This window comes from Sprattus sprattus (assembly GCF_963457725.1).
Source record: "Sprattus sprattus genome assembly, chromosome: 8".
NCBI classification, from domain to species: Eukaryota; Metazoa; Chordata; class Actinopteri; order Clupeiformes; family Clupeidae; genus Sprattus; species Sprattus sprattus.
In genome coordinates this window covers 8,100,727-8,126,062 of record NC_137927.1, presented here as the reverse complement: position 1 = coordinate 8,126,062, position 25,336 = coordinate 8,100,727, and the positions used below count along the sequence as shown (strand labels likewise).

At 44.1% G+C, this 25,336-nt stretch overlaps 1 protein-coding gene across 7 annotated transcripts in view; it reads left to right on the top strand.

The window, feature by feature from the left end:
• Nucleotides 1-6,373: 6,373 nt before the first annotated feature.
• Nucleotides 6,374-25,336, top strand: part of LOC308369326 (C-myc promoter-binding protein-like) — a 55,984-nt gene continuing 37,021 nt past the window's right edge. For 6 of the 7 annotated variants that reach the window (XM_080843719.1, XM_080843717.1, XM_080843718.1 and 3 more), the window contains exons 1-3: nt 6,374-6,519; nt 22,238-22,576; nt 24,478-24,721. In XM_080843719.1, the coding sequence (XP_080699845.1) occupies nt 22,266-22,576; nt 24,478-24,721 (555 nt within the window). In that variant the 5' untranslated portion in view covers nt 6,374-6,519; nt 22,238-22,265. The remainder of the gene's footprint in view (nt 6,520-22,237; nt 22,577-24,477; nt 24,722-25,336) is intronic. The other variant, XM_080843714.1, reaches the window with a different exon arrangement.

Here is a 25,336-nt window from a genome sequence, read left to right as displayed (position 1 = left end):
AGTAGGCTTACCTTTTATTGGTAACCGAACTGTTACGGTTTATTGTTTTTGAAATAAGAGGCCTGACTTCTATGTTCACAGCAAACTAGAAAAAAAGAAAATATTAAGCCATGGTTTAACTGCACTATAGGCTGAGTCCTTGTTTATCTGAAATGTGCACTTTATAATTTTATTTTGTACCGCCCTGTTTGGCCATGTTGTTTTTCAATAAAATAAAACAGTGAATAAAACAAGCCAATTCACTTTTTCACGTTGATAAGTGCATTAAAATAAAATAAAAATGATGGAAAAAAAATATTGATGGGACATTTAGAATAGATACAAATTTGTGATTAATCGCGATTCATTTTGAGTTAACCAAGACCAAAATGCGATTAATCGCGATTAAATATTTTAATCGTTTGACAGCACTACTAATTATATACACTACCGTTCAAAAGTTTGGGGTCACTTAGAAATGTCCTTATTTTTCAAAGAAAAGCACTGTTTTTTCAAAGAAGATGACATTAAATTAGTCAGAAATACACTCTATACATTGTTTATGTGGCAAAGATGGAAATATCTGTTTTTTAATGAAATATCTACATAGGTGTATAGAGGCCCATTTCCAGCAACTGTTACTCCGGTGTTCTAATGGTACATTGTGTTTGCTAATGGCCTTAGAAGACTCATGGATGACTAGAAAACCCTTGTGCAATTATGTGAGCACAGCTGAAAACTGTTTTGCGGGTGAGAGAAGCTATAAAACTGGCCTTCATTTGAGCTAGTTGAGTATCTGGAGCATCACATTTGTGGGTTCGGTTATACTCTCAAAATGGCTCGAAAAAGATAACTTTCATGTGAAACTTGCCAGTCCATTCTTGTTCTTAGAAATGAAGGCTATTCCATGTGAGAAATTGCGAAGAAACTGAACCTTTACTACAACGGTGTGTACTACTCTCTTCATAGAACAGCAGAAACGGGCTCTAACCAAGGTAGAAAGAGAAGTGGGAGGCCCCGGTGCATATCTCAGCAAGAAGACAAGTATATTAGAGTGTCTACATTAAGAAAAAGACCCCTCACAGGTCCTCAACTGGCACTGGCAGCTTTTTAAATGGTACCCGCAAACGTCAGTGTCACCTTCTACAGTGGAGAGGCGACTGGGATGCTGGCCTCATAGGCAGAGTGGCAAAGAAAAAGCTATATCTGAGACTGGCCAATAAAAAGAAAAGATTGATATGGGCAAAAGAACACAGACATTGGACAGAGGAAGATTGGAAAAAAGTGTTCTGGACGAATTTAAAGTTTGAGGTGTTTGGATCATACAGAAGAACATTTATTAGATGCAGAACAGGTAAAGATGCTGGAAGAGTGCCTGAGGCCGTCTGTCAGGCATGGTGGAGGTAATGTGATTGTCTGGGGCTGCTTTGGTGCTGGTAAAGTGGGAGATTTGTACAAGGTAAAGGGGATTTTAAATATGGAAGGCTATCACTCCATTTTGCAACGCCATGCCATACCCTGTGGACAGCGCTTTATTGGAGCCAATTTCCTCCTACAGGACAATGACCCAAAGCGCACCTCCAAATTATGCAAGAACTATAGAGGGAAGAAGCAGGCAGGTTGTATGCTATCTGTAATGGAGTGGCCAGCGCAGTCACCGGATCTAAACCCCATTGAGCTGTTGTGGGAGCAGCTTGGCCGTATGGTACGCAACAAGTGCCCATCAAGCCAATCCAATTTGTGGGAGGTGCTTCTGGAAGCGTGGGGTGAAATTTCTACAGATTACCTCAGCAAATTAACAGCTAGAATGCCAAAGGTCTCCAATGCTGTAATTGCTGCAAATTAAGACTTTTTTGACGAAAGCAAAATGTAATATTTCAAATAAAATTCATTATTTCCAACCTTGTCAATGTGTTGACTATATTCTCTATTCATATTGTAAATACAAGTGTGAGTTTTCATGGAAAACATAAAGTTGTCTGGGTGACCCCAAACTTTTGAACAGTAGTGTATAATTAGGTATTTACACCATTTTATGTTTACATCAATGTTCAGTATTACTTGTGTTGATGTATCCTTCTTCAAAGTCAAAGTAATTTATTTCTTGCCACACAGCATAACACACAACACACCCATGCACAACACAGCCAGCCCTCTCTGGCCCCTCACCAACCAGCAGGTCAGGAAAATGTTCTCTCTCTCTGTCCAGATGGGATCTCATCCTGAATGACTACAGGAGGATCAGGCTGCGCATTCTGGGCAATGGGGCAGACCACCCTGCAACTGGTGGATGTGAGCTACACCAACCTGGTACAGTACATTTACATTACAGTGGCTCAACAAGAGGGTGTAGAGGCAGGGCAACGTGGTGATGCAAGGACTGGACCTGCGACTGACCCTCTCCGCCCTGCTAATGTGTGCCCACCATCTACTGTCATACAATAAGCACATCAAAACTAAAATTATGTATAGCCTACACTAACATCACAACCTGGAGCTTCTGAGTATTGTATGGGCCAAGACTGGGAATGTGGGAGACTACACTATTCTCTAAAATGGTCACACATGGTTATGTTGCCCCCGCGCTGGCCTGGGACATCCGCCGTTGCTCCTCTTTTTCTTCCTCCTCTTCCTCTAACAGGCAGTTGCCCTTGGTTGTTTCCCTGGCCAGGTGCTTCCATGTTCATAAATTGTACTGAACTTGGTCAAGCTCTAGATATTTGATGGAAGCATTTATACTCCTGGATAGGACCTGTCAGCTAACTAAACTTACTGTGTGATTGGTGATCGGATGTGTGAATCTCCCCCTTGATTAGTAAAGTTCTAGTTGCACTTGAAAATTACTGTAAGCTGATGATCCAAGAGATCCATATTACCGGATATACCATGATGTTTTTCATGGTATTATGTGCCTGAAAGATTTTGACAGTAGAGTGAACTATTTTGCAGGTGATGATGTACTCAAGGAAATTATGCCAACATGTTTTGCAGAGAACAACCACTTGACTGAGAAGCAACAGTCAGTTTAGACCAGCAATATTCAATTGGTAATTGGGCTAACTGAAGGCAATTGTACCTAACCATTTGCACAAATGTGCTAAATCATTTGAAATGTGTGCAAACTGTAGGCAATTGTACTTGTCATTTGCAAGGAGTTTCTAAAACAATTGTAATTTGATTAAAGGAATGAGAAATGCCAATCTGTTGTGAACCTGTGCCCAGTGGTTTGGAGGTTTGCACGTGTTGTTTTGAGAATGTAATTTCTGTTTCGTGAAATTGCCCAAAGCAATGGATAAAAACTGTAACACAAATATACCTCACACACATAACTGTACATGAACTTGCATTGAAATATTCAATGTAGATTTATAAATATATCACTAATATAAGGTAAATTAAAAGTAATATGCAAACAAATTGTGATTTCCAGTAATAAACTTGAACTTTGCAGTAAATATTGCGCACCTAAATTTCTGCTAATGGTGGGACTCGAACCGGAAACCTCGGGGTCAACTCTTCTCTCATAAATGCATACTGTATTGAAATATTCAATCTAGAATAATCCATATCTCACTTATATTATGTTAATAAAAGGTAATACCCAAACAAATTGTGATTTCCAATAATGAAAATGAGCTTTGCATGAAATAATGCTAACCTCAATTTCTGCCTGCGGTGGGACTCGAATTTGGAACCTCTGCTCTCATATAAAAACAGAAGTTTAATGTTTACGTAAAAAATGATTTATGATATACATCAACATTAAAAAAACTTTAGTCATGGAGGATTAGGCCATACAAAATCCGTTCCTTCTTTTTTTATCTCCTTTTCCCTTTTTTGTTTCTTTCGTCCTCTTCTTTTTCTTTCCCCCTTCTTCCTTTCTTACCCCTCATGGTGAGCGAGTGTGCCCCAGCCTCAAGGCAAAGCGCTTGTTTATGGCTACTTTATCGGCGATTGATGGATCGATACAGCTGGTGGCAGGAACGCAATACAATAGAGAAGACAGGGAAGAAAACTTCAGGAAAGAAGTATCCGGTTGTTGTTCTTCTTCACTGTAGTGTTATGCGTTATCCTTCTAGACACCAAAAGCACGCAAAACAATTTCAACCAAAAATCCGTAAGATTGTATGCATACGATACGTCCCTAAGCAATTGAAACTGGAGGATTCGTGATATTTTTGGAAAATCCGCAAGATTTGACGTATGAATTACGTTGTGGGCTACTTTACAATATCTAATCTGGCGCTGTATTTGCCTTTGCTATAATCTTGATGAAACAGCCACATTAGTAGAGGTCGGTTCTATGGTGTAATGGTTAGCACTCTGGACTCTGAATCCAGCGATCCGAGTTCAAATCTCGGTAGAACCTGTATTTTTGCGAGTGCGAGCTAGTTGTATATCGTACTCCTCATTCTGCTATCAATTACTGTACCGCTTGCTGACTAACTTCTATCTAGGCTGACCGTACTAGGCAGTCAGTGGAGTTCTTTAAATATACGGTTTCCCACTATTCCAACCTGCAAGCTCAAGCTTGCAAAAAGTTGCTGTCCTTCGGGCTAAATGGTCCACCGTCTGACAGACTGTTCTGTTTTTATTGTAGTCTTTAATTGTCAATAAAACCCACACACACAGGTTGAAGAGTGTTGAATTGAGCTTTAAATAGGATCAGTTGTTGTATTGTTATAGGCCTATTGGTTGTAACGGCCACTAATCCACTTCAACGCCACACAGTTACACATAGGCTACAACATTGTATAATTACAGTGTAAGTAAATAAATAAAAAAGAATATTTGATTTCCCTAATTAGAAAGATGCATATTAAGATACAGTATTAAGTACAGTGGCCCAATTAGGCCTACATGTTCCATTTTACTGTGTTCTCACAGTGACATCCGATAGGCTACATAACCAGCTCTTGCTGTTTTGTTTCATATACAGGTTCAACATAGAAACGTACAGATGACTTGTTGCACTGATTTAGTTTTGGAGCTGATTATAAAAATTATCATTTGAATGGTGCTTAGATGATTTGCCAAATATGTGTTCCAGTAGGCTATCCTACTTCAACCTACATTATTGTAAGTTTAAAGGCACCCAGTGCAACTATAGGCTTGAGACTCAAAAAAATAAACATTCAATTTCTAGTCCTTTTTACATGTAGTAAGTTTCAATAACTCCATACCATTACATATCGACATTCAAGGAGCAAAGATGAGACGTCATTGTGTGGTAAGAACTGATAGAAAATCGTAAACAACAACAATCGCTGGTGGGTAGAGGCCATTTTCCATTGACTGGAATCCTGCTTTATTTATTGGTGGCACCATTAAATAAAGATTTGGGGGAAAAATGGCGGCGATTGTTGTTGTTTACGATTTTCTATCAGTTCTCACCACACAACGACGTCTCATCTTTGCTCCTTGAATGTCGATATGTAATGGTATGGAGTTATTGAAACTTACTACGTGTAAAAAAGACTAGAAATTGAATGTTTATTTTTAAGCCTCGAAAGTTGCACTGGGTGCCTTTAAGAGCACTGCCACTGGCATCAACAATTAAGCACAACAATGTAGCAGAACAAAAAACTTCCACAAGGGAGCAGTGTACGAGACTGGAATCAATTGCATCAGTAGCCTATGCTATAACTTACATGTCACGTTTGGTCGAGAAATGGATGACATACAAGTCTGTAATGATATGAACAGGTAGATGGCGCATGCACAGAGTGATACCGGACGTTAAGTGATACAGTCGCATGTTTTACGTTGTAAGCCTGTTGCACACTAGACTAAGTTATAAAGAACATTCTCTTCAAGTATGTCTGTTTATTGAAGAACCTACAAACACAACAAAGTCCTCTCACAAATGTATGAATATAGTGTGTTTGAATGTGTACTCTTTAATGGGACTACCAAAAAATAAGGTTATAGGCATGAGATTTAACTGTTAAAATAACTTTGCAGTATGACTGATGCTCGTAGACACAAAGAAACATTGTGTTTGGTCCTTCTTTAACAGGTAGGATCTCTCTCTTCTGAGCAATAGCGTATTAACTGCCTTCTATCTATTTTATTATTTTCATTAACTATATTCTTTAAATTAATTTGATTACGATTATTCTTATAACAATTATGCCATTGTTAAAACAATAGCCTATGTAATAATACCGTATTTCACAACATAAGTAACATAAAATATAAGATTACGGAGGAAACCTAAATATAAGAAACCTGTGGAGTAGGGACACCCTACACACCAGGGCAACAGCCAACTGACTACTTCTCTCTTCGCTTCTAAGTTTAGACCAGTGAGTGGCATGACGAGTCACTGCTGCCGTCACAAAACTGTGCGTACCACGGATTCCCCATCACAACCAAAATGGCGGAGGACACAGTCGGGTCGGCACACTAATAGGCGCGATATGTTGTGCTGTAAGCATTCTGAGACGGATATTTGTTAACCTTTTGCAGAAATAAGATAATGCAGTTTGTCAGAGCGCCTCTCCCCAGGACGTAGACAGACGCTCATTTCCCACTGTGGTAAGTTGTTCAGCCTATGACATGACATTTTTCAAGCTGCAACCAACCCGTTATTCCCTTGAAGATTACTGGCAACTAGGTTGCCGGTCAGGCTAGCCAAGCGACAAACGGACAAAAATGTAAGGTTATAATATTTTTATTCCCAGTTACAAAAGACTGACCCCAGGCTATAAGCTGTGTATTAGTTTTAGTAACAGTTGCATTTGTCCATTGTTTTTTTCCGTTCCGTAGGTAATCAGGTTTTTCTTTCACGTCAAACTAGGCAGTAGAGAAACGTGTTCTTTGTAAGGTAGGCTACTTCAGTGTCTCAACTGTTGATCGGATTATCTTTGAGCAATTTCATAAGTTCCGCAAGTCCTGCAATTATCTATTTTTTCTACTGATTTCTGCCTTACTTTTGACGGCATCGCTCTCGCAATTGAAAGTAGAAAAGCGTTACAACTCCAAGTGAATGAACTTTGCGGGTCATTTCTTGTTGAAGGAGACTGTCAACAGAGAGGTGGTGTGCAACCTATGCTTGATTGACATTTCAGTCACGACCAAGCTTTGAATGACGGGAATTATCTTGCAATTGGCATATTTATAGTAGCCTGGGTTTCGTTCCGGTTTTATTTCGTGTTTTTCACAGTACAGTCACTGGTCAGTCAGTGTAATTTGTCACGCCCGTATGTATTAACATGCAGTAAGTCGTGTTAACATGCTCCTAAAAATGTATCAAATGTTAATGGAAAACGCAATCACCAAATATGTTTTCCTTCTTCAGAGGTAGGCTATACATTAGGCTGTCTTAAAAAAGTTACCTTCATATAGTTTGCATACATGGATTTGTCAGGAGCTCAAGAACGGTAAGGCTGATGTCCACATGATGGCTTGCTGGGGCTTCCAGAAGCATGTGCATACCAGAACACATTTCCTGCATTTCTTGTATTGTGCATTTCCTTTTCCAAGCATTGTTGTGGCATGACTACGTTTGCAATTGGAGGGGTTACTTGGAGAGGTCACACAGGCAGAGACATGCCTGATACACACACACACAAACACGCGCACACACACATGCGTGCGCACACATACTGGATGCATACCCTGGTGGTTAAAAGCACTCACACATACCGGAGAGGTGCTGTGTTTGTAAGATGATCCTGGTCCCCCAGGCAGCAAATCTCTTGCCTCTGCCTGTGGTCAGAAGGCAGAGGGAATCTCCCTAGCTTGCGGCTGTGTGGCCATAATAATAGTGGCGGGGGAATGAGTGGGAGAAGGTTAGTGGCCTCTCCAGTGCACCAAGTCATTCTAGTAGGCCATGAAGACATGCCAACGTGTTTCTCACTTCTTTTCTTTAACAGCTGAAATGCCAGGTCGCCCGTTACCACAGTTAAGTCATGGCCGCTATGCCATTCAAAAAAGTGCTATCACGACACCGACGTCAATTCAGAAGCAGGTGCAGGCTTTGTGTATACCGTAGTGTGTTGAACTTCAACCTGTGAATTTGCATAGAGAAAGTATGATTGTCATAGAAGCCTAACATCACGGGTTGAACCTAGGCTCAATAAGGTTATTAATATCTTGTAAGGGGGTTCAATTGTGAGTTTGCATGTATAAATTGTAGCTTTGCGATCAGTAAATTATCGCAGCTTTAAGAAGGGTAGTGGAATTGAGGGTATGTTGGTGAGTCCTTCTAAGCATCTGGGCTCTCATGATGAATGGGTGTCCTAGACCATGACCTGTGCAGTGGCCACAGATCAAAGAGCCAGCTGATGTCATCGGCACCAGGGTGACTGGAAGCCAGCAGGTGAAGCCAGTCCCAGGGAGCTGTGTCAGTGCTGAGCTGCTCAATAGTTGAAGGGTTATTGAATAGGCCAGGACTTTTCAACCGTGCTCCTGCAACCCTCTCCTTGCTGAACATCTTCAGTCTATCCAAGCGTACCTGACTGAAATCAGCACATTTAAATGCCCTTGATGCCTGCAGTTTCTGACTTATCAACCGTGCCACTGGTGAGGTGAGTCGCATGAGCAGAGCAGGGGAAGATGGGCAAGATGGCGGATAGGCAGAGCAGGGAGGCCCCAGGAGCAAGATGGAGAAGCTCTTGAATAGGTGTTGACATTTGTATAGCATACAGAAACAGAAGCATCAGAGACATGCTGTTCAAAAATAAGTTCAGTTGGCATAGTGGTTAGCCTGTAGTGTTGTGATAGGTGGATAAGATGATAAGATGAACACAACAAACTGCTAAAATATTTCAGCCACACTGACAGAAATGTAAGGATTACTTTCTACTACTTCCTGTCAACAAAACTTGACAACACTTCTTGTGAAGTGTTTACAAGCACCATGGGAACTGGCTATGAAAACAGAAGTGGAGGAGTTAAGCGTGTGTGTGTGTGTGTGTGTGTGTGTGTGTGTGTGTGGGTGTGTGTGGGTGTGGTGTGTGTGTGTGTGTGTGTGTGTGTGTGTGTGTGTGTGTGTGTGTGTGTGTGTGTGTGTGTGTGTGTGTGTGTGTGTGTGTGTGTGTGTGTGTGTGTGTGTGTGTGTGTGTGTGTGTGTGTGTGTGTATGTGTGTGTGTGTGTGTGTGTAGCCCTGTAGAGTGAAGAGCCGGTCGGTGTGCGTCGGGTTTTATACCCCAACAGAGTGTGGGTGGGCTGTGCTCACCTGATGGTTGCTTCTTGATCCTCACACCTACACATGTGGAAACACTATTTTAGACAGGGTGGGAGGAGAGAGAGATGAGTTATGTGTGTGTGTGTGTGTGTGTGTGTAGTGTATCTGTGTGAATGACTGGATGGATGTTCCCATTTTTAGATTTGCGGGAGAGACGGATGTCTCAGTCCTGATGTTTTCGTAGAAGCTGACATTCACTAAGTGTCTGTAAAGAAAAAAGGGCCCGCCTTCGCTTTCACTGTCTATCTGTCTCTTCTCTGACATAAACCTGTCATAAACAACCATGTGTTACTGCTGTGTATTGTACCAGTAGCCTATATTAATCTGAATAAGAGAGTTAAATAAAAAATGGAAAGGAAGAGATATGTAAAAACAGAGGAGTGATAAACGTAGGAAAGGATACATAACTGAAGTAAAATGGGAGGATAGAACTGAAGAGAGAAAATAAGGTAAGGGAGTGTGGGAAGATAAAGAGAAGAAATTCAGGTCTCAGAATCTTGGCAGGAGAAAGCAGCTTCTTCCCCAGGAGGCTCATAAAGGGATCGTTAATTTAATTGAAATTGAACACTAATGAGGTGGAGCATCAACTCGATGAAAGCCTGGTTTGAATCCAGTCTTGTGTGTTTGAAGTTCATTAATTACAGTGACAACACAGTGTGTTCAGTGTTGACATGGAAAAGTCGCTCTGGCATACTCAAGGGGAAGGGTGAGATTTTACTTGCTTCAAGGGCAGGGTGGAGAAAACATGACTGGGGGAAAATTTAGAGAAAATATTGTTTCTGACGCGGCAGCTCCCAATGGACTAAAGGCTGTGTTACACACGGAACAAGGTTCCAGAAGTGTGTATATGCCTCTGCATATATAAATGTTGTTAATACAATAGGCCCTTCCAGCATTTAGACCTATATGTGTGTAGCATTGGCATATATTTTTGGGAGTCTGTGTATAGCGTCTTTTGAGGAAGAGAGACAAGAATGTGTGTTTGTTGACCACTGACTACATGAAAAGAAATGAAGAATGAAATGCGTGCTTTCTTCCTTTTCTCCTGGCGGTCTCACCATCCTTCCTGTTCTCAGAAGCCCATGTCTCCTCCATGGATGTGTGGGCACTGAAAGTGTTTGGGACAAGTTTGCTGGCAGAGGCAGAACTTCAGCTCAGTCATGCCAAGCAACAGTTGGCTCTGCTTTGACACAGCTGTCCTGTCTTTGATTTGTCAGGGAATGGTGGATTATGTGCCCAGAGGTTAGTTACTGCCTGCGCCTAGGAGACTGGATGGAATCTGTTCATAATTTAAGGTCATCTCTTAAATAGAGGAGAACACTACAGGAAACACAATTTGCTGGTTGTAATTGACTTCACATTCCAACAAATCCATTCTACTGACGTTTTGCATTTTTGCTGTAGTTTGATATTGTGAACATGGTACCTCAGCTTGCCATTTGTTTAAATGGTTCCAAAAATCTGTCTTGTTTGTTCCTTTTTGGTCACAGTGGTTTTACCACATTACCTAATTATACATAAATCCCTGTGTGGTACCACATATGCCATGTGTGTGAGGCACTTGGGACCTGTTTCGTCATCGTCCCTTGGCATAAGTCCACTCTTCCCTGTCAGCTTCCCTGGCTTAGGGGATGGCCAGAAGCCTAATGATGTTGTGCATGTCAACAGATTGGAGGCACAGAAGGCTGGAATTTAAAGATGTTGATTGGTGGGCTTCCAGAAAGTGGAGATAAGCCTCCGAGGAGAGGTGCTTCACCTGTTTAGCAAACGGATTGCTTTCTGTTAGATATCTCTCTTAACATGCAGTTTTTAAACTGTGCCAAATGTGATTTGACCTGAGAAGAATATTTGTATTTCATCCTGTGCATTACATCCTGTGCCCCCCCCCCCCCCCCCCCCCCCCTGTAGGTGGGTGTGTGGGGGCTATAGCCTGAAATGAGGTCTATGACAGGCAGAAATAATTGAATATGAGCTGCATCCCCAGCCTTGGCAGCCCTGCTGGGAGCTGTAAGTAGAGCTGAGCCTTTAGTGCTGTTTGATCCGAGTGAACAGCACGAAGTGAATGTGATATTGTTTTCTCTTTGACCGGGAGAGAGAGAATAAGAGAAACAGAGAACTGAAAAATAGGAATGAGACACATCAGCACAAGTGAAGTTACCCCACACCCTAAATAATGACATAGAGAATAAGCATGGAAAAGTATGATGTTTCTTTGATGTTCTGAATAAAGTACATTAATTTTCTTGCTTAAAACCTCTTTCAGAAGCTTGTTTTTCAATCTGCTATACAGGAGGATGGAAAAAGCCAGAGTAGTCTGAAAAGGGTTCACTGATTTCATACCACACCCATGGTTAGCATCAAGGCCATGGATTTGACTCTGGCAGATATCATGCCCCGTGGATAGTAGACATCTAATTGCCATGATTTAGCTGGAATGTGGTGAAGATACATACTCACACATACACATACACACTCTCACTCACAAACTCTCTCTCTCGCTCTGTTAAGTCTTACCTTGTTATTACACACACCCCTCACCTGAATCACAGGCTACCCACAAGCATTTTGGAATTACTGCTATTACATGTCAAATGGAGCTGGTTTAAAAACAAATCGTTTGGAAGTGTGTTCGTCACTGCAGCTGCCCCATGCTAAGCCAGACGTTTGTGTGGAAAGACTGACTTAATGAGCTGTTCTCATGTGCTATGTCCTCACTGTCTCCCCCTCTGTTTATATGTGTGTGTGTGTGTGTGTGTGTGTGTGTGTGTGTGTGTGTGTGGCAGTGTCTGTGAGTTTGGAAAAGTGAAAACTGTGTGTGTGTGTGTGTGTGTGTGTGTGCGCGCGCGTGTGCTCGTTTACTTCCCTGTGCCAGGTGTCTTCCCCTTTTCTTAGTTTTTTTTTTTTTACATCTGCAGGGCATGTTGACTTGCAAAGGTTTCTCTCTGTGCTGCACTGTTTTAGCTGCAGCTTTGACCTGTGGGTGTGTCTCGGTCTCATCTCCAGTACTGTGCAGTGATCTAAGGGTGTATGTGTCTGGATCTCATCTCCAGTACTGTGCAGTGGTCTAAGGGTGTATGTGTCTGGGTCTCATCTCCAGTACTGTGCAGTGGACTGTGGGTGTATGTGTCTGGGTCTCATCTCCAGTACTGTGCAGTGGACTGTGGGTGTATGTGTCTGGGTCTCATCTCCAGTACTGTGCAGTGGTCTGTGGGTGTATGTGTCTGGGTCTCATCTCCAGGACTGTGCAGTGGACTGTGGGTGTATGTGTCTGGGTCTCATCTCCAGGACTGTGCAGTGGTCTGTGGGTGTATGTGTCTGGGTCTCATCTCCAGTACTCTGCAGTGGTCTGTGGGTGTATGTGTCTGGGTCTCATCTCCAGGACTGTGCAGTGGTCTGTGGGTGTATGTGTCTGGGTCTCATCTCCAGTACTGTGCAGTGTGCAGTGGCCTGTGGGTGTATGTGTCTGGGTCTCTCCAACCTGGCTCCCACAGCACAGAGGAGCTCTCTCCAGAACTAGGCCGACAGATGGTTTCCGTCCACTTCACAGCACTGAAACAGCCCTGGTCAAAGTACTCAATGATCTCCTCACCTCTGCAGACTCCGGTGCCCTCAACATCCTGTTACTACTAGACCTCAGCGCAGCCTTTGACACTATAAACCATTCCATCCTCCTACAAAGGCTGCGCCAACTGGGTGTTGAGGGCTCTGCACTCGACTGGCTCACATCTTACCTCACAAACAGGCAACAGTTCATCTCCCTCTCCGGTCACTCATCCACCCTCTCCCCAGTTACGCAGGGGGTCCCCCAGGGATCAGTCCTCGGCCCCCTCCTCTTCATCTGCTACCTCTTCCCCCTTGGTCACACCCTCCGCCAACTCAACCTGGACTTCCACTGCTACGCCGATGACACCCAGATATACGTCACCACCAAATCCCTCCAAAATCCTCCCCTCACCCACATCGAAACTTGCATCTCCACAATAAAAACTTGGCTTACTCACAACTTCCTCAAACTGAACAGTGACAAAACTGAGCTCCTCCTCATTGGCACCAAATCCACTCTCAATAAAACTGGTCCCATTTCACTCACCATCGACTCCTCAACCATTACCCCCTCCACCCAGGTACGCAATCTCGGTGTCATCATGGACCCCACCCTTACCTTCACTCCCCATGTCAGCCACATCATCAAGACCTCATATTTCCACCTCCGCCTTATCGCCAAAATCAGACACTGCCTCCCCCCCCCTGCTGCTGAATCCCTCATCCATGCCTTCATCTCCTCTCGACTTGACTACTGCAACTCCCTCCTTACTGGCATCTCCTCCCATTCCCTCCATAGACTCCAAATGGTCCAAAACTCTGCTGCCCGCCTCCTCACCCACACCCGGTCCCGTGAACACATCACTCCCGTTCTCCACTCTCTCCACTGGCTCCCCATCAAGCAGCGCATCAACTTCAAAATACTCCTCCTCACCTTCAAAGCTCTTCACCACCTAGCCCCCCCCTACCTGTCTGACCTCCTCCTCCCCCACCGCCCCTCCCGAGCCACCCGTTCCTCCTCCACTCTCACCCTGACTACACCAACATCCCGATTAAAAACTTTTGGCGACAGAGCATTCTCACGCACTGCACCCCGACTCTGGAATTCCCTCCCCCAATCTGTTCGCCACTCTCCCTCACTCACAACATTCAAGTCCCGCCTCAAAACGTACCTCTTCACCCAAGCCTATGATCTTCCCTATCCCTAGCCACCATTACCCAACTGCCTACACTTCTACCCCCTGCTACATCTCAAAACTCTGTTTTCTTTTTGTGCTGTGTATGCTTGTGTTGTCCCCCCCTGTCTGTAATACCCCCCCCCCTTCTTTGCCTGTAAATGTAAATGTGTCCTTCTTGTACTGTCCCCCCTGTTTGTACTACCCCCCCCCCCCCCCCCCCCCTCTATGACTCTGTAATCTGCGACTTTGGGTATCTGATTAAGCGCAATACAAAATAAAGATATTATTATTATGGAACAGGTGAACAGCTGTTCATTTATCAGCCTTCTCCTGGACTCTATACAGACATCAAATACATCAACCACTAGGTCCAGAGATTTATCTTGACTGATAGATTTGTTTTGGCAAAGACTTTAAGGTCTTGGAAATGAAGCTAATGACTTGTTATGTTCAGCAGTAAATACATCAACATTTGAACGTTAACTGTGTTTCTTGCCTGAACGTATGACTGGGGATGTGACCTTTGACCTCTGCTGAGGCTTGCCAGGAGACCACCCTTGGCTGGAGGCCATATGCTAACCACAAGCAGATGCTGGACTAGCCACAGAGATGTCTCTTTGTTTTCCTTCTTGTTTTCTCTACATATCCGGTGTGTGTGTGTGTGTGTGTGTATGTGTTATTCCTGTCAGGTCAGTGTACTGATATACATATCTCAGCTTAGATCAGTCTTGTGTATGGAGAGTCTAAGTCAATGTTTAGTGCATCTATGTCACTGGTAAGGCTATATAAAACAACAGACAATCAGATCAAGCACATTATTTTACTGAATGAAATTTTCAAATCAATGCAACTGTACTCAAAGCATATGGATGTTGTGTGTGTGTGTGTGTGTGTGTGTGTGTGTGTGTGTGTGTGTGTGTTTGTCTGAGAGTGTCTGTCTGAGAGAGAAGAGCCGTTCAGTGCACTCAAAGGAGTGGTCTGACGTGGCTTCTCTGCCCCAATGTGCTGTTTTGGAGCGTCTTGTCCACTGAGGCCCGGCTCTCTCTCTCTCACTCTCTTTCTTTCTCTCTCTCTCTCACTCTCTCTCTCGCTCACTCTCTCTGTCACACACACACTCTCTCTCTCTCTCTCTCTCTCTCTTCTTTCTCTCTCCGCCTGTCTGCCCACACCAGAGACACACTCATTCCTCCTGGCCGCAATTTTAGCTGCCCGGCCCGGCGAGATGAAATGCTTGAGTAGTTTGACAGAGGGAGAAAAGTGGGGTGTGTGTGGCCTGCTCTAAATGGACCTCTCACCAGCCCTTTTGGAGCGTGAGTGTCGCCTCGAAACGTCGCTTTTGTGAGTCATTTTGATTCACGCTCTTTTTCACCCCCCTTTCAGCTCTTTGCCTCTCCCTCTCCCTCCCCTTTAAGTATGTCTCGCACTGTCTCAGTCAGACTCCTTATGGGCCTTCTCTCTCTCTTCTCTCTCTCTTTTCTTTGTCATTTCTTTCTTCTTCTCCCTTCCTGTAACTCCCTCGCTCCTACTCACGCTCCCATTCTGTGTTGATGTGTGATCACAGGGATGAGATACTCCCATACTCCCTCTGTGGTTACATCCATCGCCGTTGCCATGGAGAACGCTCCTGCGTTAAAATGTTCCCACTGCTGGTGATGTCTTCTCTTTGTGTGTGTGTGTGTGTGTGTGTGTGTGTGTGAGGTGTAGAGGAATTGTGCCCTATATGCAGTCCTTTTTATAATGTGTGCTGCATGCGCTATATTTAGTAGCTTAGCAGTAGCAGGACCGTCAGAGGAAGCTATGGTGCAGTCTGCTACACCACTGAAGTAGCTTGCACAGGGTTATAGTACAGACAGTGCAATAGGTCAGTGCCTTGACCTCCATGCATATTGGCATTGAGCCGTACTGACCGTGTAGGGCCATTGTGTTCACTGCTCCAGGTCAGGCTGAGGGTGTTAACTGACACCAAAGTTGCCCAGCGATGTTGTTCAGGCACTTTCCCATTGATATTTGGCAACAATATTTGTTATTTTTGGAGAACTTAAACCATCAGTGGGCAACTTGTCATGATCATCCAATCAAAACACTAGGAACTGATCATTTGGAGCTGAACATTGCTCAAAAAGTTGCCCCATGTACCGTGACCTTTAGGTTTATGGCTGGGCGCTCTCAGTGAGCTGGAATGTAAATGAAGGTGCTGGGTGCTCTCATGCACTGAGCTGAGTGCTGCGGTCAGCCTCTCCCAGGGAACGTTCCTCTCTGTCAAAACAGAGGAAGCTGAATCAGCAGAGGAAGCTGGACTGGAATCCTAGCCCTGGTGGAAGCTTGTGCTGAGCAGGTGTGTGGGTATGGGTGTGTGTGTGTGTGTGTGTGTGTGTGTGTGTGTGTGTGTGTGTGTGTGTGTGTGTGTGTGTGTGTGTGTGTGTGTGTGTGTGAGTATAGAGTTGCTGTGCTGTGCAGGAATTGAATCAGCAGGTTAGAGATGTGTGTGTGTGTGTTGTGTGTGTGTGTCTTGCTGTGTCTCTGAAATGAAGAGGGAAAGTGAGGTTTGTGTCTGGAAAGTGTTTTTTCTCTCTCTAAAGACCACTAGTTTTCTAGCTGATGGAGAGAGGATCTCTAGGATGTGGAGATGGTGGGCTGGTGTGGTATACAGAATGTGCTGAACAGTTGATCAGGTGTGTGTGTGTGTGTGCGCGCGTGTGGGCGTGTGTGTGGGCGTGTGTGTGCGTGTGTGTGTGGGTGCGTGGGTGCGTGCGTGCGTGCGTGCGTGCGTGCGTGCGTGCGTATGTTTTAATCCTGCTGTTAGTCAGATAGGAAGTCTCTCCAGACCTTTGGTATGATATTGGTTTTCGACTGTGACAGGATGCCACAGAAGTGTACTGTTTACAGATGTCTACCATATTCACTTGCATCCGTGTCTTCTTAACTTTGGTACCCAGTATTATTCCTCAAAAGTATATCACAGCGTAAGCACCAGTGATCATTTAAAATGATGATTTATTATGACCACAAATCATGTTTGTCGATTTTCTGTCAACGATTCCCGGGACACTGAAACACTGAGGTGCACGAAATTTCGTGGGCATGTAGCCCCACTAGATGAGCTTGGAACCATTGATTTTCGTTTTGATCCGTTGCACCCCCGTCGGACTGGACCCGTTTTAAAGAGAGTGGGGCGATTCAGTTTTCTGTGAATAAGTCGAAAACCGTAGGGACATCAAGCCTGTAACCGTCCATCTTCAGTAGAGTTTTTGTCCATGGATGGAGCAAAATGGCTCTGTAGCGCCCCCTAGAACATTGCAAAAAACCCTGCGCATTGGGGTTATTTTGGCGTAGCTTGATGGAATTCGGTACACGTCTTCATCATGCATGGACGCACCAAAAATTATCTTGACGCCATGGTGGCAGGTCCACAGGAAGTCGGCCATTTTGAGTGGAAGATGCGTTTTGACGGCGTTTGCACACCTCGCATCTGATCGAACTCCTCCGACAGATTTAATGGTAACGCCTTAAAATGTGGTCAGGTTACTCTTCAGCCATGGGCGACTAAAAGTTATATTGGATTTTCTCATTAGTCAGAAGGTGTGGGCGTGGCAGACCCTCAAACTTTGCCAACTTGTTAGTGCTTACCACAAAACACAAAGTGTCTTATAACTCAATCGCATATATGTCAAAGTGCTCGAAAAATTACCAAATTTGCCAGGGACATCAAGCCTGTAACCGTCCATCTTCGGTAGAGTTTTTGTCCCTGGATGTAGCAAAATGGCTCTGTAGCGCCCCCTAGAACATTGCAAAAAACCCTGCGCATTGGGGTTATTTTGGCGTAACTTGACGGAATTCGGTACACGTCTTCATCATGCTTGGACGCACTAAAAAGTCTCTTGACGCCATGGTGGCAGGTCCACAGGAAGTCGGCCATTTTGAGTGGAAGATGCGTTTTGACGGCGTTTGCACACCTTGCATCTGATCGAACTCCTCCGACAAATTTAATGGTATCACCTTGAAATGTGGTCAGGTTACTCTTCAGCCATGGGCGAAAAGTTATATAAGATTTTCTCATTATTGGGAAGGTGTGGGCGTGGCAGACCCTCAAACTTTGCCAACTTGCCAGTGCTTGCCACAAAACACAAAGTCTCTTATAACTCTTGCGTACATTGTTTGATCCAGAGAAAATGTCTTAGGGTGGACGCTGGATCGGGCCGAACGCATACATATGCCTGACTGATATCACCTATAGCGCCACCTGTTGGTGGTTGGAAACTTCACATTGTTTCCACACCTCTTTATGTGACCTGTTTTAACAAACTACATTGCAAAAGAAAAATATACCAAAACAATCCACAAAAAAAGAAGTACACAAAACGTTGCATAACCAAATCATCAAAATCTATCACAAATAATTCCTTTAATACATAAAAATGAAACACAAACCAATTTACACACACAAAACACGTAAAAACACACAAACACACTGACAACCATGACTCATTCTGTGCCCAAACCTATACTGAACATTTCGGCGGTCATATTTTGTAACGCTTTGCGTTACGTCTAGTTCAATATTTGTTCAGATGTAGAAAAAAAATGACAGGGAAGCACGGCAACAAAGGGCAGAGAAGACCAGGGAGGCATTGATCAGCTTTCAGAGAGGCCTGTGAAAAAGTGATGATGAGAGAGATCAGAAAATGAGAGCGAGAGAGAGATAGTCAGAGAGAGGGAGAGAGGGATAGAGAGAGAAGCTGGCAGCGCACAGAGCAATCTCCTCTTTTAGCAGAGAAGAAGGAGAGATGGGGGATGGGGAGGGTGAAGCAGGGACATCTCTGAGTTTTTTTTTTTCTTTTTTTTTCTGTTTGCCGATTTTCTGTCAATGATTTCCGGGTCACTGAAACACCGGGTCGCACGAAATTTGGTGGGCATGTAGCCTTACTAGATTAGCGTGGAACCACTGATTTTCGTTTTGATCCGTTGCACCCCCGTCGGACTGGACCCCTTTTAAAGAGGGTGGGGCGATTCAGTTTTCTGTGAATAAGGCGAAAACCGTAGGGCTTAGGAGGACCACATTTTTTTTGTATGTTGGTCTTAAGAGGCCACGTCATCCATTCCACTACCACTTATTTCATGTATAGCGCCACCTAGTTACAAATGAAAAAGCAAAAATGGAGTGTTGTAAAACATTTTAATTGTAAGCTGACAAGGTCAGAACTGCACGAAATCGGAGGTGTGGGATCATTATGACACCTTCTGACTGCACGTTAAGTTTCGTGGAATTCCGTTCACGGGGGGGCATGCAATAAATTGATTTATATGGTTGTACACCAACTGGCCTGTAGATGGCGCGACACAGTTTTCTTCGAATATCCCGAGAACCGTAGGGCCTTAGAGGGCCAAATTGTTCTTGTATGTTTGTGTCAAGGGGCCATGTCAACCCATACCATAACCAGTCATTACATGTATAGCGCCACCTAGTTAAAAATTAAAAAGCAAAAATGAGGTGTTTTAATAGAATATATGCCAAAGTGCTCGAAAAATTACCAAATTTGCCAGGGACATCAAGCCTGTAACCGTCCATCTTCGGTAGAGTTTTTGTCCATGCATGGAGCAAAATGGCTCTGTAGCGCCCCCTAGAACATCGCAAAAAACCCTGCGCATTGGGGTTATTTTGGCGTAGCTTGACGGAATTCGGTACACGTCTTCATCATGCTTGGACGCACCAAAAAGGCTCTCGCGTACGCGTACATATGCATGACTGATATCACCTATAGCGCCACCTGTTGGTGGTTGGAAACTTCACTTTGTTTCCACACCTCGCATGTGATTGAACTCCTCCTACAGATTTAATGGTAATGCCTTCAAACGTGGTCAGGTTACTCTTCAGCAATGGGGAATTAAAAGCTATGAGAGTCTTTTACAAAGTTTGAAGGGTGTGGGCGTGGCAGACACTCAAACTATGCAATCTTCACAACTCCAGTCACTTATAACTTATGCCTATATTGTCAAAAGTGCACGAAATTGAAAGTGGTGGATCTTTATGAGACCCTCTGAATGCATGCCAAGTTTCGTGCAATTCAGTCCATGGGGGGCCATACAATAATTTTTTTTTCTATGTGACTGTACACCAACTGGCCTGTAGGTGGGCTGACACAGTTTTCTACAAATATCCCGAGAACTGTAGGGCTTAGGAGGGCCACATGTTTTTTTGTATGTTTGTCTAAAGGGGCCATGTCAACCCATCCCATAACCACTCATTTTATGTATAGCGCCACCTATTTAAAAATTAAAAAGCGAATATGAGGTGATGTAATTGCAGGTATCTCTGGCTGACATGGTCAAAACTGCACCATAATGCATGGTCAAAACTGCAACAGATACACACACATACACAGTAGACAGTCGTATGCACACATACACACACAGTAGACATATGTACGCATGCACAAATAATTCCTTTAATACATAAAAATGAAACACAAACCAATTTACACACACAAAACACATAAAAACACACACACACTGACAACCATGACTCATTCTCTGACGAAACCTACTGAACAGTTCGGCGGTCATATTTTGTAACGCTTTGCGTTACGTCTAGTTCTCTCTAATTCTCTCTCTTTCCGCTGTCCTTCCATGGCTCCACTCTCTTTTTCTCCTTCAGTTATTCAGTCATTTATTTTTCTTTACCCTTTCAACTCTCTCCCTCACTCCTTCTCACCTCTTTCCAAAAACTATCATCTCTCTCTCAGAGATCCCTCCCCCTCTGTCTCTCTGTTTCTCTTTGGGTCCCCTGTGCTGTGCAGACCACAGTTTAACCTATTGAATTAAAACAAACACTGACTCCCACATCTCAGATCTGTTTCAAATCTGAGTTCACGGAGACCTGAGGCAGGACCTGAGAGAGCCAGTGTGTGTTCCCCACCCTTATACAGCTGCACACATTCAAACACAGACACACACTCAGACTCACACTCACACACTCACACACACACACACACACACACACACACACACGCCTGCACCACGGACACACACACACATACTCACACACACACAACAAACACACACACACTTGGATGACCCTTGCAAAAAGAATTAAATTAATATGTTAGGCCTAATGTGTTGTTTATTGATATGTGTAAATGAGTGTGTCTGTTGTACGACTGTCCCACGTGAGAATTGAGTTGGATACTTATGTCAGAGGACACAAGGATGGGAACTGGCCTAGTAGAAGTGGTGTGTTCACTTGGTTGAGAAAACAGTTTGAAACGGTTGAAATTGTATTGGCTTTGCTTTTCTTGGCTTTGCTTTGCTTTTGCAGGTATTTCCCATAATCACTTTTAGCTGGGCCTGAAACTTGAGTATGGCAGTGCACTGTAGGAGCCCATAGGACAGGCACGCACACACATACACACATACACACACACACACACACACACACACACACACACACACACACACACACACACACACACACACACACACATGCAAAGCCACATACAAACATACACACACACACACACACACACACACATGCGATGCCACATACACACACACACACACACACACACACACACATATATGATTTCCAAGAACAAAATTAAATGAAAGTCTATCCTGTCAATGTCCACTCTGGTGAGGAAAACATACCACATGAAATATGAAGTGTTTTCATTTTTTCCTTGAAGATTTTTAGAGAGCGCAATTACCCTGTCAAATACTGTACACCCACCACCCAACCACTGTTTCAGTGAGCGAGCTTTTTGGCTTCATTAACAAGCTTATGGGGACAGAGGTAAAATGGTGGTCAAAACATTCACTGTAGCTTTCCGTGAGTCATGGGTGATTTCCATGAAGTTATGATAACCACTGTAAGTATGCTGACTGGTGACTGATACTAAACTCTGTCTGTAGCTCTGTAAGCTCCATGGGCTAGGTTTGTGTGCCTTATTTTATAGTGTATGAATGGTCATTGTAACTGTCTGTGACCTCATCTGGACCCATATTGTTCACACAGGCGCGCACACACACACACACACACACACACACATACACACTTGTATCTCTCAGGCTAACATACACACACACACACACACACACACACACACACTTGTATGTCTTATGCTAACACACACACACACACACACACACACACGCTCTTTCTTTTTCTCTCAGGAGTACAAACACAAACACACACACACACACACGTGCCTGAAGCACTAAGTAAAGGAAATTACTCTAATTGTTTGGCAGGATAGCTGATGCTGACACTCTTAGTGCTGAACTCTGGCTCTCACTGTGTGAGCCTTCACTGATCTCTCACCTCCTCTTCCTCCTCTTCCTCCCTCTTAGCAGACTGTGTTGTGAGCTGGCATGGGAGATGTTGGAAGACAAAGGTCCCCGTGTAGCAGACTACTTCGTGGTGGCCGGTCTGACGGACCCCTCCAAGCCACAGGACGAGGAGCTGCACTTCGATGACGTCTGCCACAAGACTGCGCGCCCCAAGGCGCCGATCACCGACGTCACCGTGGTGATGCGCTCCCTGGGGGAGGAGGTGCCGCCGGGCTACGTCTGTGTGGAGACCACCCCCACCGGACTGTCAGCTGATCTGAATAACGGCAGTCTGATGGCTCCCCAGATATACCTGTGTTACAGGCGCGGCCGCGACAAGCCCCCCCTCACAGACCTCGGGTGAGCCACCGCGGAATAGAGTTTAGTCACCACGGAAGACAGTTTTTAGTAGCTCCTTAGTAGCTCCTTTCTCTCTCTCTCTGTATGTGTGTGTGTATGTGAACGAGAGAAAGGTGTGTGTTGTGCATTTGTTGTATGAGAATGTGGGTGTGTGTGTACATGTGTCTATGTGAGAGAGAGGCTGTGAGTGTGTGTTGTAGCACCTCTCTGCCTAGCGCTAACAGGCAGTGTTGAGTGTGAACAGAGTGTGAAGCTGGAGCTGAGAGGCAAGAGCACGGTGCACACACACGGTGTTGAAGGACACTTATCCACACTGCAACAGGGTTATCAGGGGACGGCTGGTGTGCAGAGAGCCCCTTATACTATCTGTTACATATACATATACTGTGTGTGTGTGTGTGTGTGTGTTTGTGTGTGTCTGCATACATAGGGCCTGTGCTTTGTCTTTCACTCCTCATTTAGGCTTTCTGCTCAGAAGATTAGTGTGTGTGTTTGTGTGTGTGTGTGTGTGTGTGTGCGTATGAATGAATGAATCATCTCCTAATGAGGGAGTAAGCCCTGAGCTGCATGTTCTTAGCAGGAGACAGATGTCCTTATTGTTACTATTGAAAGACACTTTGTTTTAGTGCTGTGTCTCCATGTGTGTGTCTGTGTCTGTGTGTGTGTGTGTGTGTGTGTGTGTGTGTGTGTGTGTGTGTGTGTGTGTGTGTGTGTGTGTGTGTGTGTGTGTGTGTGTGTGTGTGTGCGCTTCTAGGGCTCTGGGTACTGTTTGGACACACACAAACACACACACACACACAAAACACAGAGACATACAAACACACAAACACTATTTAATTGCCACATTGTACATAATGACACTTAAGTAATTGGCTAGTAATAAGTCTTATGACAGGTTAAGCTTGCATGTAACTACAAACAACCAAGGCATGTGCTACCCATGTGATGACCAGGACAAGCTGTTTTCCTTCTGGATTTTCCAACTCTCGCCAAACTCAGTGGATGTTGCACTGAAATAATAGCCAAACTCTGTGAATGTTGCACTGAAATAATAGCTTATTGACAAATGATCTCTCCCTCCTTTCATATGTACACTAGATTATAATGTAATGGCATAATTGGTTTCATGACCATCTAATTAATAGTGGAAGCATGCTAACTATATACAGAAGTATGCTGAAAGTAGAAGCTTTACATTGTTGCAGATGACTTGAGCACTCATTCTAGTCCAAATGTCACCTTTCTATGGAAACTTCATAAGCCCACATTCTTCAGTTTCTATGGCGTCCAACATCTAGTACTCAGCACAGCAAGCCCATGTACCAGATAAACAAACAAAAGACCAGCACGCCGTGAACATTTCACACAGGAGGCACACAGTGACTGTTTACTTGTCTTCATCTGGCATCTCACTAAAAGCCTTTTGAAGGCCCTTTGCCACCCTCCACTGACCTGCCTAGGGAAAAAAGAAATGAAAGCATCATTACCTGAGCATCCCTCTACTAGCATCATGCCCACTGTGGGTGAAATCGCTCAGTTGAGGAGATCCATTGAGATCCATTCAGTATATGTATGTATAGGTCACTTTTTGACAGAAAAAAATAAACATATTGTGGACTGTCTGTCTGTGTTCTGTCTTGGGGTGTGCTTCTGTGTGTGTGTGTGTGTGTGTTTGCACTATGTGTATGTGTTGATGTGCGTGTGTGAGAGAGTGTTTTTTGCACCGTGTGTATGTGTTGGTGTGGGTGTATGTGTTAGTGTGTGTTTATGAGTGTTTTTGTGCAGTGATACTTGTAGGTTAATGTTTATGTGTGAGTGTGTGTGAATGTTTTTTCACCATGTGCGTGTGTATGTGTGTGTGTGTGTGTGTTTCTAAATGCTCTCCATCATCTGCCTCCCAGTGTTCTGTATGAATGGAAGGAGCGCTTGAAGCAGGGGTGCCACCTGGTCCAAAGCACTCCTGGGGGTCGCCCTGCCAACCTCAGCGGGTCATCCCAGCGTGTTTACGTCACCTACCGCAGATCGCCCGAAAGCCAATCACACGCCTCGCTTGCCGTGACGGACATCTGTGTCATCATACCAGGAAAGGGCGAAACTCCTCCACACACCTTCTGCAAAGTGGAGAAGAACCTTAACAGCAGCATGGTAACGTTCATCTCCACATACAGACACTAATCAGAGCTGGCACACACATTTTTGAGCTCTAGCGCCAAAGAAAAGGTAGACGACACAGTAAAGTCTTTATCTTTGACGCTATTTTAAGACATGATTAACTACACCTAATGACAGTAAAATCTTTATCTTAACCGTTGTTGTAAGACATGATTAAGTGCACCTGATGACACAGTAAAATCTTTCTTTGCAATCTTATGTTTTTTCTTCTCACAAAATGCAATAAATCATAAAGAAATGCAAGAACTTGCATGATATCTGAAAACATTGCAATTAGGATCTTTTGAGCTGGCTGGTGTTTGGTGCAGCAGGGAGGCCCTGCCTCAGTGTCTGACAATGGAGACTCAGTCATACATCTGAAGACTCTTTTCTCTCAGCGAGTGGAGTTTTAAACTGTCTACTTTGGACTCTGGCTGTGCAACTTACTCATCTTGGATTCTTTCTGTACTGAAACCCTTGGCACTAAGTGACAGCTACAAAGTGTGTTGCCCACAGGAAAAACTAGAACAATACCATTGAAGAAATGTAAAACCATTTGTGTGCTCTCTCTCCCTCTCCTTCCTTCCTTCTCTCTCTCTCTCTCTGTCT